Here is a 17,385-nt window from a genome sequence, read left to right on the forward strand (position 1 = left end):
AACCGTTTGTCTTCACTAGTAACTATTACATCCGTTCATTCGGGTGCTCATGTCGCTCAGAGAAATCGCCTCGGCCGAAGGCGTCCCTCACGGTCACACTCCGGTCAGTCTTGAATATTAAACAGAGGTAAATTGACTAATACTTTAGATGGCCGCTACCAGCGCGCTCGTTCTAAAATACTTTAGTTAGTCCCGCTTATGTACACCTTTGAGTTAAGACAATCATCATTTCTAATTAGAGGTTAGGGCATTAATATAAATGTACCCGACTACTGGACTCTATAGTAACTTTGGTTTTCACCAAGCCTATGGTTTCCCATAACTTAATTTAGAATAATTACCTTCAAACAAAGGTCGGGTCCCCAATCTAGGTTAGTCGTGCAACACCTTGTTGACCTAGACGGAAGTTATCGCCCTTTCCACCTAAGTACACATGAATCAATATCAAGAGTCAGCCGGATCGCTAAAACACAATTAGTGTGCCCAATGCTCCATCTCAATTGGATTTTAGTCCGTCTACTGACCTGACGCAAGACGTGCGGAAACAAGGATACAGCGTAATCTACTTGAATTAATAATTACAGAGTGAGCAAAATATGGTCAAACATTACAATTTATTAGTCAGGTAAATGTATTATGCCAATTCAATCAGTCAATTCATAAATGATCAATACAAAACATCAAATTATCAAAGATAAATCCAAGATGAAAAAGATGCATTCCTGACTTTGTAATATACATAACATGGTGCAAGCCATGTTATGGGCTGATCTGGTTAGGCAGAATCGCCCTGAGTCTTTCTTAGACCTTACCTTAAATAATCCAAGAATTCCCTCAAGGAAGGGGGTGTGTGTATATAAAAGTCACACCCTTCACAGTGGTTCAAAAGATGTCTGAAGTTATATATTTATTGTGTTGATTATGTCTGTTTCTGAGAGAATGAGACCATTGTACCAATCGCACTGAGACATTTCAAATGATATCAAACATGATAGTTAAAGTCAGTTTGGTTAATCTAGAACGTTCAAACATTGAAATGACCATATGCGTGAGTTGGGGGATGAAGCTGAGTTTCAGCATACTCAGATGCAAATGCAGCAGGAACTGGTTTTTCCCGCATACCCCCCTGGTGGGTTGTGGAGTCCATTGGCCCTGTTTTCAGCTCATGTTTTGAATTGTCAAAGACATCAAAAATATTAGTAATATTTCAATTCTTACACATAACTGCCACCAAAGTAGCCTAAATATTTGGATAGAAAACCACTGATGTGTGGTGTAATAAATTACTAGCTCTATTTAAACATAATTTTGTAGAATAAAACGTGGCAGCCATAATGTATTGAGTTATTATCCAGTGTGCTTTTATAATTTTTATAATTTTTGTATTAATATAAATCTAAATATGTTTAATTTCAAACTTAAAGTAATAGTTCACCCCATAATGACAATTTACTCTCTCAAGTGGTTTTAAACCTTTATAAGTTTCTTTATTCTGTTGAATAACTATAAAATATTTTGAATAAGGTGAAAACCTTGATTTCCCAAGTGGGAAAAACAAATACTATGAATGTCAATGGTAACAGGTTTTCGTCATTTTTAAAAATATCTTCTTTTGTGTTCAACAATGTACTTTTGAGGCGTTTTTAGTCAAGAATGTATTTGTTTAAATTGCAACCATGCAGTTTATTTGTAAGGACAGTGCCTATTTTAAATATTTATCATTTCTGAGAGAGCTTCTCGACTGCCATTAGCCTGTCATTGAGCAGACCAAAGACGATGTTGTTCATCCACAAGATGGTGACAGAGACCGCATAATATGCCCATAATAAGATAAAAACAGCGAAATTTCTAACTAAAGCTGATCAAATCATTATTAAACTGGTAACATTTTAAGTCGATTTCTCTTTTGTATGTTGTAGTGCTGTATTTATACCATATATTTGTAGTGTACTAAGTATGAAATGGGACTCAGATATCAGAAACGTGTGTATTTTGTGTTGGCTACTCATTCTACATTTTAAAGTGCCTATAGTGGCAACATTGGCTTTGGCAAAATAAGTTAACATGATCATTACAAATGTAAACAAAATTCAAACTACAGCCAAAATGGGCGGAAAAGGCTAACAGTCTGTCACTGTTAAATTCAGAACAATTGCATAAAATAAAAATCTACATGGCGGAGTCACTGAGTTTACCTTCACCCACACTATGCTTGGAAAATAGCACAAATGCATCCTCTTATCATGCATCTAATAATTATTCCAATGATGCCAGTGAGAAACTGCAACCTCAATGCCATGAGCGAGAGCAGTGCGGTACCATAGCAACGTCAAAAGACAAACACACATCTAGAAATGGTCTGAAAGCTGCGAAGTCAAGAATCGACAATCAGTGTGTGTGAAATTGGATGATAGCAGAGAGAGAGAGAGAGAGAGAGAGAGAGAGAGAGAGAGAGAGAGAGAGAGAGAGAGAGACAGCGTGAGAAAAAGAGCGAGGCACAGAGCGAGTTTGTGTCCCTTATTGAGCATGTGGTTGGTCACAGCCCAGCCTGGAGGCTATATTTGTCTGATCGCACACAACAGTCACCTGAGACTGAGGGAAGTGGAAATGCGGGACATGAAAGGACATTTTCAGATGCTGACGCTGCCTGAGGGGCTGGCCGATATAGAATCATGTTTCCACTTTGGGTATAGATAAAAAGGTCAACTGATAAAGTTGAAAACAGGAAATAGAGATAAAATGTTGAGTATAAAGTTTAAAAAAGATATTTCGAAAAATGTTGCAAACCTGTAACCATTCACTTCCATAGTAGGAAAAACAAATGCTATAGAAGTCAATGGTTACAGGTTTCCAATATTTTTCTAAATATTTTCTGTTTAACACAAAAGTAGATATTTAGAAAAATGTTAGAAACCTGTAACCATTGACTTCCATCTTAGGGAAACTGAATATTATGAAGGTCAATGGTTACAAGTTTCCAACATTTTTCTAAATATTTTCCATTGAACACAACAAAAGATATTTAGAAAAATGTTGTAAACTTGTAACCATTGACTTCCATAGTGAATGAATGCCATGGATGTCAATGGTTACATGTTTCCAACATTTTTCTAAATATCTTCTTTTGTTTAACAGAAGATATTTAAAAAAAAATGTAGGAAACCTGTAACCATTGACATCTATAGCATTTGTTTTTCCTACTGTATGTCAATGGTTACAGGCTTCCAACATGTTTCTAAATATCTTCTTTTGTATTTAACAAAATATTTAGAAAAATGTAAGAGACCTGTAACCATTGACATCCATAGTTGGAAAAACAGATGGTATTGGATGCCAATGGTTACAGGTTTGCAACATTTTTCTAAATATCTTCTTTTGTGTTTAACAGAAGATATTTAAAAAAACAATGTAGGAAACCTGTAACCATTGACATCCATAGCATTTGTTTTTCCTACTGTACGTCAATGGTTACAGGCTTCCACCATTTTTCTAAATATCTTCTTTTGTGTTTAACAAAATATTTAGAAAAATGTAGGAGACCTGTAACCATTGACTTCTATTGCATTCGTTTTTCCTACTATGGAAGTCGGTGGTTACAGGTTTCCAACATTTTTTTAAAATATCTTTTTTGTGTGTCTGTGTGTGTTTAACAGAAATTACAAAAACGAAAAATCGTATTTGTCCATGTTACAGAAATTAATAACTTGTGACTAGCTGAACAGAGGTGTGCTATTACATTTCTAATAAATCTCATACTGTATGCCACCTGAAGATGAGGAGAATTTCTCTTACAGATATGTTATTACACCTCACCTCCCTTAAATAATTGTAAAGGTTGTGTTCAAGGGATTGCAGGTCAAGAATCAATGGGTAAAAGCTGGCCAAACAGGTTTAGAGGGTTTCTGTAGACACAGACGAAATTGTGTTTAGTATGCAAAATATTTGCTAAAGGGAGTGGACAGTGTCGCGCTATCGCTGATCGAAAGAGTACAGTGTGAATTCTCAAGAGCTTCAGTTTCACAGAAACAACCAGACGTGCCTTGTAGAAAAGATTTTGACTTGAAACTGGTGTTCAAAACATTTAACAGAAAGTTATTCATTAGGCACAAGAATGCAAGTAAATCATTGTGTACATTTAGTGCAAGGCTTAGTTGTAAAGTGTTTAGGCAAATGAATGTTAATCCCAAAAATCAAAATTTACTCATGATTTACTTTCCCTCAAGCAGTTAAAGAAAAGCAGTTCTTTATCTTGCTGAACACAAAAGTAGATGTTTAGAAAAATGTTGGAAACCTTTAACCATTGACTTCCATAGTAAGTAAAATGAATGATATGGATGACAATGGTTACAGGTTTCCAACATTTTTCTAAATATCTTCTGTTAACGAAAAAAAGAAGATATTCAGAAGAATTTAAGAAACCTGTAACCATTGACTTCCATAGCTGGAAAAACAAACGCAATAGAAGTCAGTGGTTACAGGTTTCCAACATTTTTCTAAATATATGTGTTTTGTTTAAGAAGATATTTAGAAAAATGTTGGAAACCTGTAAACATTTACTTCCACAGTAGGAAAAAACAAATGCTATGAATGTCAATGGTTACAGGTTCTCAACATTTTTACTAAATATCTTCTGTTAAACACAAAAGAAGACATTTAGAAAAATATTGGAAACCTGTAACCACTGAGTTCATGGTAGGAAAAACAAATACGGATATCAGTGGTAACAGGTTTTCAACATTTTTCTGAATATCTTCTTTTGTGTTTAACAAAAGACATTTTAAAAATGTTGGAAACCTGAAACCATCAACTTCCATAGCAATTGTTTTTCCTACCATGAACTCAGTGGTTACAGGTTTCCTACATTTTTCTAAATATCTTCTGTTAAACACAAAAGAAGATATTTAGAAAAATGTTGGAAATCTGTAAGCATCGACTTCCATAGTAGGAAAATGAATACTATGGATGCCAATGGTTACAGGTTTCCAACATTTCTCTAAATAACATCTGTTAAACAAAAGATATTTAGAAAAACGTTGGAAACCTGTAACTATTGACTTCCATCATAGGAAAAATGAATGCTATGGATGTCAATGGTTGAAGGTTTCCAACATTCTTCTGAATGTCTTCCAAAAAAATGTTGAAAACCTGTAATCATGGACATCCATAGCATTTGTTTTTCCTACTATAAAAGTCAATGGTTTCAGGTTTCCAACATTTTTCTAAATATCTTCTGTTAAACACAAAAGAAGACAGTTAGAAAAATGTTGGAAATCTGTTAGCATCGAGTTCCAAAGTATTAAAAAATGAATACTATGGATGTCAATAGTTACAGTTTTTCAACGTTTCTCTAAATAAATTGTTAAACAAAAGATATTTAGAAAAATGTTGGAAACCTGTAACTATTGACTATTATCTAAGCATTTGTTTTTTTTCCTACTATGGAAGTCAAGGGTTACAGTTTTCCAACATTTTTCTAAATATCTTCAGTTAGATACAAAAGAAGATATTTAGAAAAATGTTGAAAACCTGTAATCATTGACTTTCATAGTAGGAAAAATAAATGCTATGAATGTCAATAGTCACCGGTTTCCAATATTCTTCTAAATGTCTTTCAAAAAAAATGTTGGAAACCTGTAACCATGGACATCCATAGCATTCGTTTTTCCTACTATGGAAGTAAATGATTACAGGTTTTTAACATTTTTCTAAATATCTTCTATTGTATTTAACCGAAGATATTTAGAAAAATGTTGGAAACCAGTAACCACTGACCACTAGGAAAAACGAATGCTATGGATGTGAATGGATACAGGTTTCCAATATTTTTCTAAATATCTTCTTTTGTGTTCAACAGAAGAAAGATACTCAAAGCTTTGAAGAATTAGCAAGATGACATCATTTTCATTTTTGGCCTAACCATCCCTTTAAAAGATATCATCATGTTGTCTTACGTCATAAGTTAAGTTTCAGTTTGGATGACAAAGTTGGTCACAGTTTCCATGACTCACCTGTACACTATGTACTTCACATGTGATCATAAGACACATTATTCATTAGAAACCAGCAGTTTACCACAAAACAAAACCGTTTCATAGAACATAAATCATTTATTTAAAGGTAATGTGCCTTAGGCGAAGCGGGTTTTAACAGCTGCTTTTCATTTATAGGTACAGTGATGTTTAAAACAAAAAGACTGACAGATGATTTGATAAATAACCTGTTAGTGAAGGTTCTCAAATTACAAGCCAAACTCGTATTGTAAGACATAATAATGATCCCCACAGAAAGAAATAAACATGTTCAATCAAAGGTTAAAATATGTGAAATATGTGAGACACAGTTCTGGAACATTAACATGCCAAGAAACGTCGACAACTCATGTGCAATTCACAAGAAACTATTTCAAAACTGTGTGATCCACATGTGATGTTAAAGCGATTAGCACACGTTAAACTAGTGTTTAAAACAGAATTTAAGTCAAATATAAAACAACACAAGTGCTACGATCAAATTAAGTTACAATTTTAGTCCAAAAAAGATGGGTTGGTCCATATTTTACCCAAATTTAGATACACTTCATTAGGAGTTTGTTTCTTTCTGTAAGAGAAAAGCTTGTTAACGGATACAGATGTAATTTAAAGGGATATCTCACCCCCATATTTAAAGAACCACATGAGTGAGAGTAAATAATGAGCTATTAAAATGTCCTTTTTCTGGTGAACACAAAAGAAAATACTTTGAAGAGTGACATTAACATCCATACTAGTTTTAAAAAAAATACAATGGAAGTCAATGGATAACATAGCAGCATTCTTCAAAATATCTTCTTTGGTGTTCAACAGAAGTAAGAAACAAAGTGAAATGGTGAGTAAATAATTTAAATAATTGTCATTTCTGAGTGAACTATCCCTTTAAACATTCAGGTTCCAACAATTAAATATGACATCACTGACAACAACATTGACCTATTTATAGCTCTAAAGCACAGTGCAGTATAAAAACGGTGGCATAAAAAAAGTAAGGTAGTTAGTCACTCTGGAAAAACGAATGCTATGGATGTCAATAGTTACCAGTGTCCAACATTTTGAAAAATACTTTGTTAAACCCAAAAGAAGAGATTTAGAGAAATGTTGGAAACCTGTAACCATTGACTTCCATAGTAGGAAAAATTATTGCTATGGATGTCAATGGTTACAGGTTTTCAACATTTTAAAAAATATCTTCTGTTAAAGACAAAAGATATTTAGAAAAATGGTGGAAACCTGTAACCATTGACTTCCATAGTAAAAAAAAAAAACGAATGCCATGGATGTCAATGGTTACAGGTTACAGGTAGAAAAATGTTGCCTGTAACCTGTAACCATTGACTTCCATAGTAGGAAAATTGAATGCAGTGGACGTCAATGGTTACAGGTTTTCAACAATTTTCTAAATATCACCTGTTAAACACAAAAGAAGATATTTAGAAAAATGTTGGAAACCTGAAACCATTTCTGACCATTACTCATTCTGACTAACTAGCAAAAATTGTGGTTAATAATCAAATTTGATGTAAAAGGCTTAAAAAAAACAAGTTTAAAATCACACTAACATAAACATAAAAAAACAATCAGCAGTCACAGGCTCATAAATTTGCATTAAATATCTTTCGCAAGCACATCTCACGTAACAACAGAACAATTTGGCTCTTATGCTTCTCCTCAAGTGTTACAAAACAGCCCTGAGAGCAAACTCAATGCTTTTGTTGAAGAAACAGTTTGTTCCGTTCAAACGTTTTGTCACGAAGGTCTGAAAAAAAAACAGTTTATGTACAGTGTTTCAATGAACTCTACAGATAAATATGTATCAGTTTTATCATGCTCTCAGCAAGTGCTGGTTTCCGTGTTGCCCGAGCTGGATGTATACGTGTTTGTCCTTTTAGAGTACTTCATAGAGCTGAACGAGACCCTCATTCTCTCCACCGTACGACTGCTGCGGCACTGCAGCGTGTTTTTAACTTCCTCTCTGAAATCATCCGAGACGTAATAATAGATGAACGGGTCCAGGCAGCTGTTGAGGCTTGCTATACAGAGCGCGGTGAGGTAGAATCCATAGCTGGCGTTAAAGCTATTGTTTCGCATGAGAGAGTAGTGCACCACCAGCATCACATTACTTGGGATGAAGCAAACCAAAAACGTAATGAGCACCGTGACGATGAGAATCACGGCTCGTTTGCGGCTTTTTCCAGCGCTGCCTTTGACTGACGAGTTGCCAAGAGAGCGAAGGAGGAGAACGTAAGCCACGATGATGACCACCATTGGGACGAAGAACACCAGACCTGCCATCACCATGAAGTAATAATAGGGCTCCTGTACATCCAAAAACGCATTGCGGTCATCGAAACTCTTCTTGGTGATGATGTTGACGTCGTGGCATGTTGTGATGTTGAGGTCTTGCAGCTGAGCGGTTTGATTGTAGAGATATAGAGGTGTTGTGCTGACCCCGATGAAGACCCAGACGCACACAGATATGATGATAGCCAACCTGTTGTCTTTTCTTTGCTGGGTGAGCGGGTGAGCGCAGACCCAGTATCGCTGGACGCTTAAGCAAGTGATGAAGAGGATGGAGCAGTACATGTTCCCGTAGAAGAAGCCCACTGATACTTTGCACATCTCCTCGCCATACGTCCAGTTATTCCCTTTTAAATGGTAAGCAATCTTTAGAGGCGTCCAGATGACGAACATCAGGTCTGCAAGTGCCAGGTTGCCCATGTAAATGGCAGCTGGGTGTACTTTCTTTGACCTGAAGAGGAGGACGTAAATGGCCATTGCGTTGGTTGGCAACCCGACCACGAAGACTATTATGTAAATAATAGGCATGAAGACTGTTGTCAGACTGCTCTGCAGTGTTTCTCTAGTGATCTGATCCACAAATATGTGGCCTGCATCATCCTGTATCACTATCATCATTCGGCCATTTTTGCCTGAAACAGAGCACATTGATTTATTTTAATAACTGAATTGCAAAAAAGGCAAACAAAAAAAAATTGCAAACTTTTACAGGGATAGTTCCAGAATAATGAAAATTCATTATTTACTAACCCTTTACTTGTTTCAAACCTTTATAGGCTTCTTGCGTTGTGTTGAACACTAAAATAAATACTTTGGAACAGGGTTTCTGCAGGTTTCACCAGCCTTAAATTAAGACATTTTAAGACCATTATGAATTTAATTTTAGACTTACAGTTAAAGTCACAATTATTAGGCCCCCTGAACTATTAGCTACCTTGTTGATTTTTCCCTAATTTCTGTTTAACGGAGGGAATATTTTATCAACATATTTCTAAACATAATAGTTTTAATAACTCATTTGTAATAACTGATTTATTTGATCTTTGCCATGATGACAGTAAATAATATTTGACTAGATATTTTTCAAGACACTTCTACACAGCTTAAAGTGACATTTAAAGGCTTAGGTTAATTAGGTTAACTAGGCAGGTTAGGGTAATTAGGCAAGATATTTTATAACAGTGGTTTGTTCTGTAGACAATTGAAAAAATATAAAACTTAAAGGGGCTAATAATTTTGACCTTAAAATGGTGATTAAAAAATGTAAAACTGCTTTTATTCTACCCAAAATTAAACAACTAAGACTTTCTCCAGAAGAAAAAAATATTATCAGACACGCTGTGAACATTTCCTTGCTCTCTTAAACATCATTTGGGAAGCATTTAAAAAAAGATAAAAAAAATTGAAGGGGGGCGAATAATTCTGACTTCAACTATATACAGGGCTAAATGCTAAGTATTTTTAATATCCCAGTTAGTAAAGATTTACACTTGCCATATCAAAAATAATTATAATTTAATATATTTAATAATACAGGAATAACAATTTAGCTTAAATACTTTCTTTTCTTAATTTTCAAATATATCCTTTCTCAACTCAACTAAACTCAACTCAATTTATTTCTAGAGCATTTTCAACAAACAACGAGTACCAAAGTGCTGTACATAAAACACATGCAATTATACACACAATCAAAATACATAAACTCACAACACATGATTAAAAGCTAAAGAAAATAAGTGTTTTTAGTGACTTCTGAAGTTGGAGCCATTCACAAACCCTATACGCCTTACCAAGAATAGAAAAAAACATGGCTGTCAATTACTTTAGTCTACAATAATAATAATAATTTAATAAATATATATATACAGTTGAATTCAAAATTATTAGCCCCCTTTAAAATTATTTTTACAGAGCAATGACATTTTCACAGTATGTCTGATAATATTTTTTAAAATGTATTTATTCTGACTTCAGGTCAGGTCAGGTCAGTATCCTTAGCAGTAAATAAATGGAGAACCTTTAAACAAATGTTACTGTAAGGAAAGTAATTAAATGCTATTTTTATTTGCATAAAAAGTTAAAAGTTTTATTGAAATGCATGGATTGTTGGTGATTGTATGATTGTTAATGGCCAGATTGGGTAGCTAAACATGAACAAAATAAAATTAAGACCTGTTAAGAAAAGATTTAAGGGTTAAAACACAAGATTCCAGTAGAGTTAAGACATTTTAAAACTTTTTTAGAACCCTGCGAATACCCTGTTGGAAACAAGCTGGTAGGTATTGACTTACATAGTAAAGTTTTAGGTAAAGTTGTTTTTTTTTTTGTTCGCACATTGTTTTAGCGACAGCTTGTGGCACAATCTTTATATTGTTTACCATAGTACTTTGAATATTTAGTCTGAAATCACATCCAAGTTTGACTTCAAAACAACATTAGCACTATTTATTTGACTGTGAACAATGTTGTACTTTGATGGTCGTTGGCTGCTAATTTGGTTTTTTTTATTAAGAATTGGCAAAGAATACAGTACTTTTCTGAAATTATATTAGTAAAAATCTGAATATGTGAATATCAAACCAACTTTACCTCAATGTTACAAGACCACTAACCATTACTGATGTTTTTATCTTATCAAAGAACTTATTGGTCCAACTTTTGCCAACTTCACTGTACTTAAAGGGATAGTTCACGCCCCCAAAAATAAAATTTACTCGGTTTGCTCATGTTCAAGTGGTTACAAACCTTTATGGAGTCTCTTTATACAAAACAAAAGAAGCTATTTCGAAACATTCTGGTATGACTGCACCTATTGAACTCTATAGTATTTTCCTACTATGTGTACAGAGTGAGTTAAAGTTGATGTTATATTTGGTTATTCGTTCAGTGACAACTTGTGACATGCTCCCTATATTGCTTAACATGGTACTTTGAATATTTGGATTGAAGCATGACTTCAAAAGAACATTTGCATTATTTATTTCACTGTGAAAAATGATTGACTATGACAAATGACTTTGATAGTCATTGGCTGCTAATATGATTTCACTGTTTTTAATTAACAAAGTATACTTTTCTGAAATGATATTATTAAGGAGGAAATTTGAATATGTGAATATAAAACCAACTTTACTTTAATACATTTCACTTGTTCAAAACCTACTTGAGTTTCTTTCTTTCGTTGAACACAAAAGAAGATATTTTGATTAATTATGGTAGACTACACCTATTGAACTCTATATTATTGTTTCCTACTATGTGTACAGAGTGAGGTAAAGTTGGTTTTATATTCAGTTATTTGTTCAGTGACAACTTGTGACACTGCTCCATATATTGCTTAACATGGTACTTTGAATATTCGGATTGAAGTATGACTTCAAGACAATATTAGCACTATTTATTTGACAGTGAACAATGTTGTACTTTGATAGTCATTGGCTGCTAATATGATTTCACTGTTTTTAATTAGCAAATAAAACCTTTCTGAAGTTATATTATTAAGGACATTTGAATATGTGAATATAAAACCAACTTTACTTCATTTGTTTTGTTGAACACAAAAGATAATATTCATTCTGGTGGACTATATTGTTTATCATAGTACTTTGAACATTCGGTCTGAAATCTCATCCAAGTATGACTTCAAAACAACATTAGCACTATTTATTTGATTAGCACTATTTATTTGACTATGAACAATGTTTCAATGGACGTTGGCTGCTAATATCATCTCACTATTTAGAATCTGCAAAGAATATTTTTCTGAAATTATATTATTAAGGGGAAAGTCCTAATGTGTGAATGGGTAATTCTTCAACTACGGGCACCTTTATGTCTTTTGATCATATATCCACAAATATATAAATTTCAATATCCTCTTTCTTTATCAAACTGACAATAAAACATACTTAAAAATTACTAGCTTTCTATTACATATATTTCATATTATTCAACCTCCTTTTAGATGTCAAAATCAATGTTTTAAGCTTGTCGCACACCCAGAGTTTTAAACTTCAACAATGAAAACAACATTTTAAAATATTATTTATCTGGTATCTATTAATGTATTTTAATGAAGCACTAGTGAAATAATTTAAATATTTTATAATTAATAATGTGAGACTATTATCAATAATATTTTTTATACAAAATATAGCTGTCGCACAGTATCCGTGTCATTTACACCACAACACTGTAATGTCGCTTTAAAAGTTTGTGTGAAAGATTAATTGAGGTGGTTTCTATGAAAATGAATAGTGACATCTGAGAACATGTTCAAGATGGAGGGAACTTAAAGTTTTATCAACAACACTTGAAGAAAAGTCAAGATAAATATTGCTTGATAAGGAAATACATTTATTCTACGTCATTTCCAAACATGCTGTACCTTCAAAGATGTTTTTAAAAACCAAACAAAATTAAGGTAAATACGAGTGTTTTGTATACATGAAAGGCTAGTATCAACTCAAAGCTTATCGGTGAAGCTATTTGTCATTTTTTCACAATAAACTGTAGAAATGTCATTTCCAACACTGTCATTTACATCACCACACTCTTTTTAAAATATTTAAAAAGTTTTCATCACACATTAAAAGTGTTTTTACAATGTATGAGTTCATGCTCTATTTAATATACAAATTCAGTAATTTATTTTCTAATAAGCTCTTCTTCTTATCTTTCTTCTTATCTAGGTTTGTCCTCTTACAGATCTAAAACTAGACAAATTGTTTAAACTCATGAGGCTATGTTACGTTAATTTTTGAGTTTTTTTTACTCAACTTCACAAGACTAAAAGTGCCCGTAGTTGAAGAATTGCCCGAATAAAACCAAATTTACCTGAAACTATGGAAGTTTGGGTCCCATCAACCAGCATTCTTCCAAAAATGTTCTTTTGTATTCAACAGAACAATGAAACTCATAAAGGTTTAACTTAAAAGCACACAAGGCAGAATAAATTAGGTAATTTTAATTTATTTTGGTCGAACTATCCCTTTAATAGCCTACACATCTGACAACATTTACTGATCTTGCTGACTGGAGTCTAGAAAGACTCATGTTAAACGTAAGTCTTTGGACTAACACTAGAGCAACGCACAAAACAGGTGAATGAAGCAACTCACCTGGCTGGGCAGAAGCAAAAATGACACACGCCAAAAATACTAAAATCCTGTAGCTCTCGGACACCGCCATATTCCGCTTTTTCCTCTCGTTCTCCTATATCCTAAAAAGATCTCCTGAAGCGTTGAGTTCTGCCGTTCCTCTGCGTGAAATGTTTTCAGTCGACCTAAAAGAGTCACTAGGACACACCTTAACCCCATTCAAGAGAGTTTAGTGCACGTCGTACCTGTGTGACGTCACACGCCAGACGCGATCCAGTCAGATCCAGCTGAACCGAGAGGTGAGTTTCGACCGAAATCAACCACAGGATCTGCGCATGGGAGGAGAGCAACACCGATAGTGTATTCCCGATAGTCACACTGAAACTGTATTACTAATAACAATAATACTGTACAATAACAATATATAAAAGTGCTATTTAAAGATGATACATGCTTTGTGAGTAAAATGAGGTTTAAAAAAATCGTTTAAGAAATATTTAATGGCACAATATTAAGGGGATTGCTGATCTGGATGTTATGTATGAATTTTGTATTTTAATGTTTTTATTGGTCTTTGTTGTTATGTATTAATATCATTTTGTGTTGTGTTTGATGGACCCCAGGAAGAATAGCCACTACCTATGGGCTAATGGGGATAAATAAAAATAAATAAATAAATAAAAGTAAAAATGATTTAACATTTCAGACCACAACTTAATGTTGTTACTGTCAACAAAAAAGTTAAAATATTAACAAATTTCGGTCACACTTTACAATAAGGTTCATTAATTAATGTTAATTAATGCATTTACTAACATGAACAAACAATGAACAGTACATTTAATACTGTATTTGTTCATGTTAGTTAACGTTAGTTAATGAAAATACAGTAGTTCATTGTTAGTTCATGTTAACTCATGGTGCATTAACTAATGTTAACAAGCATGGACTTGGATGTTAATAATGCATCGGTAAATGTTCAATTATGATTAATAAATGATGTACATGTGTTGTTCATGTTCATGTTAGTAAATGTATTAACTAATGAACCTTATTGTAAAGTGTTACCCAAATTTCATCGAAATATTAATATTAAAAGAAAAACTTAAATGAAAAACTGGGTTGTCAACTAATTGAACAATATCTAAAATAAAAATAAAATACAGTGAAAAAAAAAAAAAAAAAAAAAAAATATATATATATATATATATATATATATATATATATATATATATATATATATATATATATATATATATATATATATATATATATATATATATATATATACTCATATGTTTAAACAACCCCAGATAGGGGGGTTCGGATGGTTCGAAAGACCCACTACTGATAAAAGGTCCGGTATCGTCCTAAACATGAGCTCATTTGTCCTATATTGACTGCTATTCCATTGTATAGTGTAAAAATAATCCATCAAAGAAGGCTTCCAATGAATCCAAACAAATAATTTCAAGAGTCCAACATCCAGCTGTGCAAGAAAACTTACAATATGACAAAATTGAAGTCATCTTTCAATACAAGAAGCCCAACTTTTATTCTTAATCTTAGAACTTAAACACAAAAATACCAATAATAAATAAAGATTTGAAGCACCAAAGCGGCCTCTGTTAAATTGAACTTGAATACTAATTAGGCTATTTTTGTTATCCATGAACTTTTCAAAAAGTTAAGCCCTACATTATTAATATTATTATGTTAAATTTTTTTTTAGAAGACCAAATTTCGACTAAGTAAAGGTGGATGTGCTGGCCAGTTTATTTTCCCAATAAATGACAATAGGCTACCGTTTATTTTATTTTATTTTTTCATTTATAACCTTAATTGGAACTCCTTTTTTTCTAATAATGTATGATATAATAAATTTGTATTTAAAAGGAAGTACTATGATGACCATCCATTAAGCTAACCAAGCTAAAAAAAAAATAGTGCTTAAAATGTCAGTAAAATACAGAATTTAAATCTGATTGTTAAATGGAACATAGGGTGATTGCAATTGCAAAAAGGTCTACTGTTTGAGAAACAGAACCACCCCTTTCACCAGGCCGGCTATGGGCCTGTAAATATAGTAATCTTCAGACAAAGACAAGTATAAATATATGCCGTTTATTCATCTATAACATATAACGGCAATTTTAAATAAACAGGACAGCTGTCTCTATTGTCAACATCATTATATATTTATAAAAATCATTACACCGACCTATCCACGTACACATTGGTCTACAGTCAACACTTTCTCGGTTACAGGTGGTCCAGAATGCAGCCGCCAGATTGATAACAGGAACTAAGAAAAGAGATCATATCTCCCTATGTCCTCGCCTAATTGCACTGGCTTCCTATAAAATTCAGAGTTGATTTTAAAATCCTTCTTTTTACATATAAAGCTTTAAACAATTCTGCCCCGGTTAATGTCAGAGAGCTCATTAGGCCATAACCAGCTTGTAGAACATTAAGGTCCCATGATCAGTTTCTTTTGTCGATCTCTCGGTCTCGCTGCAAATCAAAAGGTGATCGAGCTTTCTGTGTTGTGGCCTCAAGGCTCTGGAACAGTCTCCCATTGAACATCAGGATTTCTCCATCCTTTTAAATCTAACCTAAATACTTATTTTTACTCCCTTGCCTTTGAGTGACTCATAGATGTAATTTCTTATCTGTATTTTAGTATTACATATATACTTCCTGTTCGAACATTTTTAATACAAGTTTTATTTTATGAAATAGTTTATCTCATTATAAAGCACGTTTGATCAACTACGGTTGTATAAAATTGTGCTCTTTAAATAAAGTATACCTTGCCTTGCCTATCCTGAATCCTGAAGGTCATATCCCCACATTTTTAACTAAACATGATCCACACACGCTGTTGTTGTTTTGTTGTTATCTATTTGGTAAATTATTCTTACATGCTCTTAAGATTATCATTGAAATTATAAGTGAGCTGCTGAAATTATTTAATGTAAATAATTACATACATAAACCTATTTTATACATCTATAACCTCAATTTGAAAATGGACAATGGGTTTGGATAGCTGGTGCATCTGTATGTATGCATGTACAGTTGAAGTCAGAATTATTTGCCCCCCTTTCAATTTTTTTTCTTTTTTTAAATATTTCCCAAATTATGTTTAACAGAGCAAGGAAATTTTCGCAGTATGTCTGATAATATTTTTTCTCCTGGAGAAAGTCTTATTTGTTTTGCTTTGACTAGAATAAAAGCAGTTATTAATTATTTGAACATTGTTTTAAGGTCAATATTAGTAGCCCTTTTAAGCTAAATGTTTTTTCGATCCTCTACAGAACAAACCATCGTTATACAATAACTTGCCTAATTACGCTAACCTGCCTAGTTAACCTAATTAACCCAGTTAAGCCTTTAAATGTCACTTTATGCTGTGTAGAAGTCTCTTGAAAAATATCTAGTCAAATATTATTTACTGTCATCATGGTAAAGATAAAATAAAACAGTTATAAGAAATGAGTTATTAAAACTATTATGTTTAGAAATGTGTTGGAAAAAAAACAGAAATTGGGGGAAAAAATAAACACGGTGGCTAATAATTCTGACTTCAACTGTATGTGTGTGTGTGTGTGTGAAACAACCTCAAACAGATTTTATGATTCAGCTGGTTTAAACATTGCTCTGTGGACTTTGGACACATTCTGCCTACTGCTATTCATCTTTAGCCACACATACAAAATGCACAGAAAGTTGAACATGAAGAGAAGGTGAACAGACATGAAAATAAACAAATTTATTGATAAATACGTTTAGATTGTTCTTTAAAAACATCAACAAATGCATAATACACTCACAGATAAAACTATACATGTGCTCTGAAACCAAATGGAGGCATGGGTCTTCCAAAAGACAAATGTTTTTATATGATTATGCAGACAAATCACACAGTAAATGCTGCAGTATCAGCTATA

The 17,385-nt window shown here is 33.1% G+C and overlaps 2 protein-coding genes across 5 annotated transcripts in view; one reads left to right on the plus strand and one right to left on the minus strand.

The window, feature by feature from the left end:
- The window catches only part of ap3b1a (adaptor related protein complex 3 subunit beta 1a), a 762,544-nt gene that overhangs the window by 624,505 nt on the left and 120,654 nt on the right, over positions 1-17,385 (plus strand). The window lies entirely within an intron of this gene.
- Positions 6,088-13,628, minus strand: f2rl1.2 (coagulation factor II (thrombin) receptor-like 1, tandem duplicate 2). Of its 3 annotated transcripts, none has more exons than XR_015519360.1 (3): positions 13,454-13,628; positions 7,482-8,962; positions 6,088-7,138 (listed from the first exon to the last, which is right to left on the minus strand). XR_015519360.1 is itself a non-coding variant. In NM_001098778.2 (2 exon segments), coding segments are annotated over 2 exon segments (1,170 nt in total). In that variant the 5' UTR covers positions 13,524-13,614; the 3' UTR covers positions 6,088-7,862.

The sequence above is a fragment of the Danio rerio genome, chromosome 21 (assembly GCF_052040795.2).
Source record: "Danio rerio strain M-AB ecotype USA chromosome 21, GRCz13ab, whole genome shotgun sequence".
NCBI classification, from domain to species: domain Eukaryota; kingdom Metazoa; phylum Chordata; class Actinopteri; order Cypriniformes; family Danionidae; genus Danio; species Danio rerio.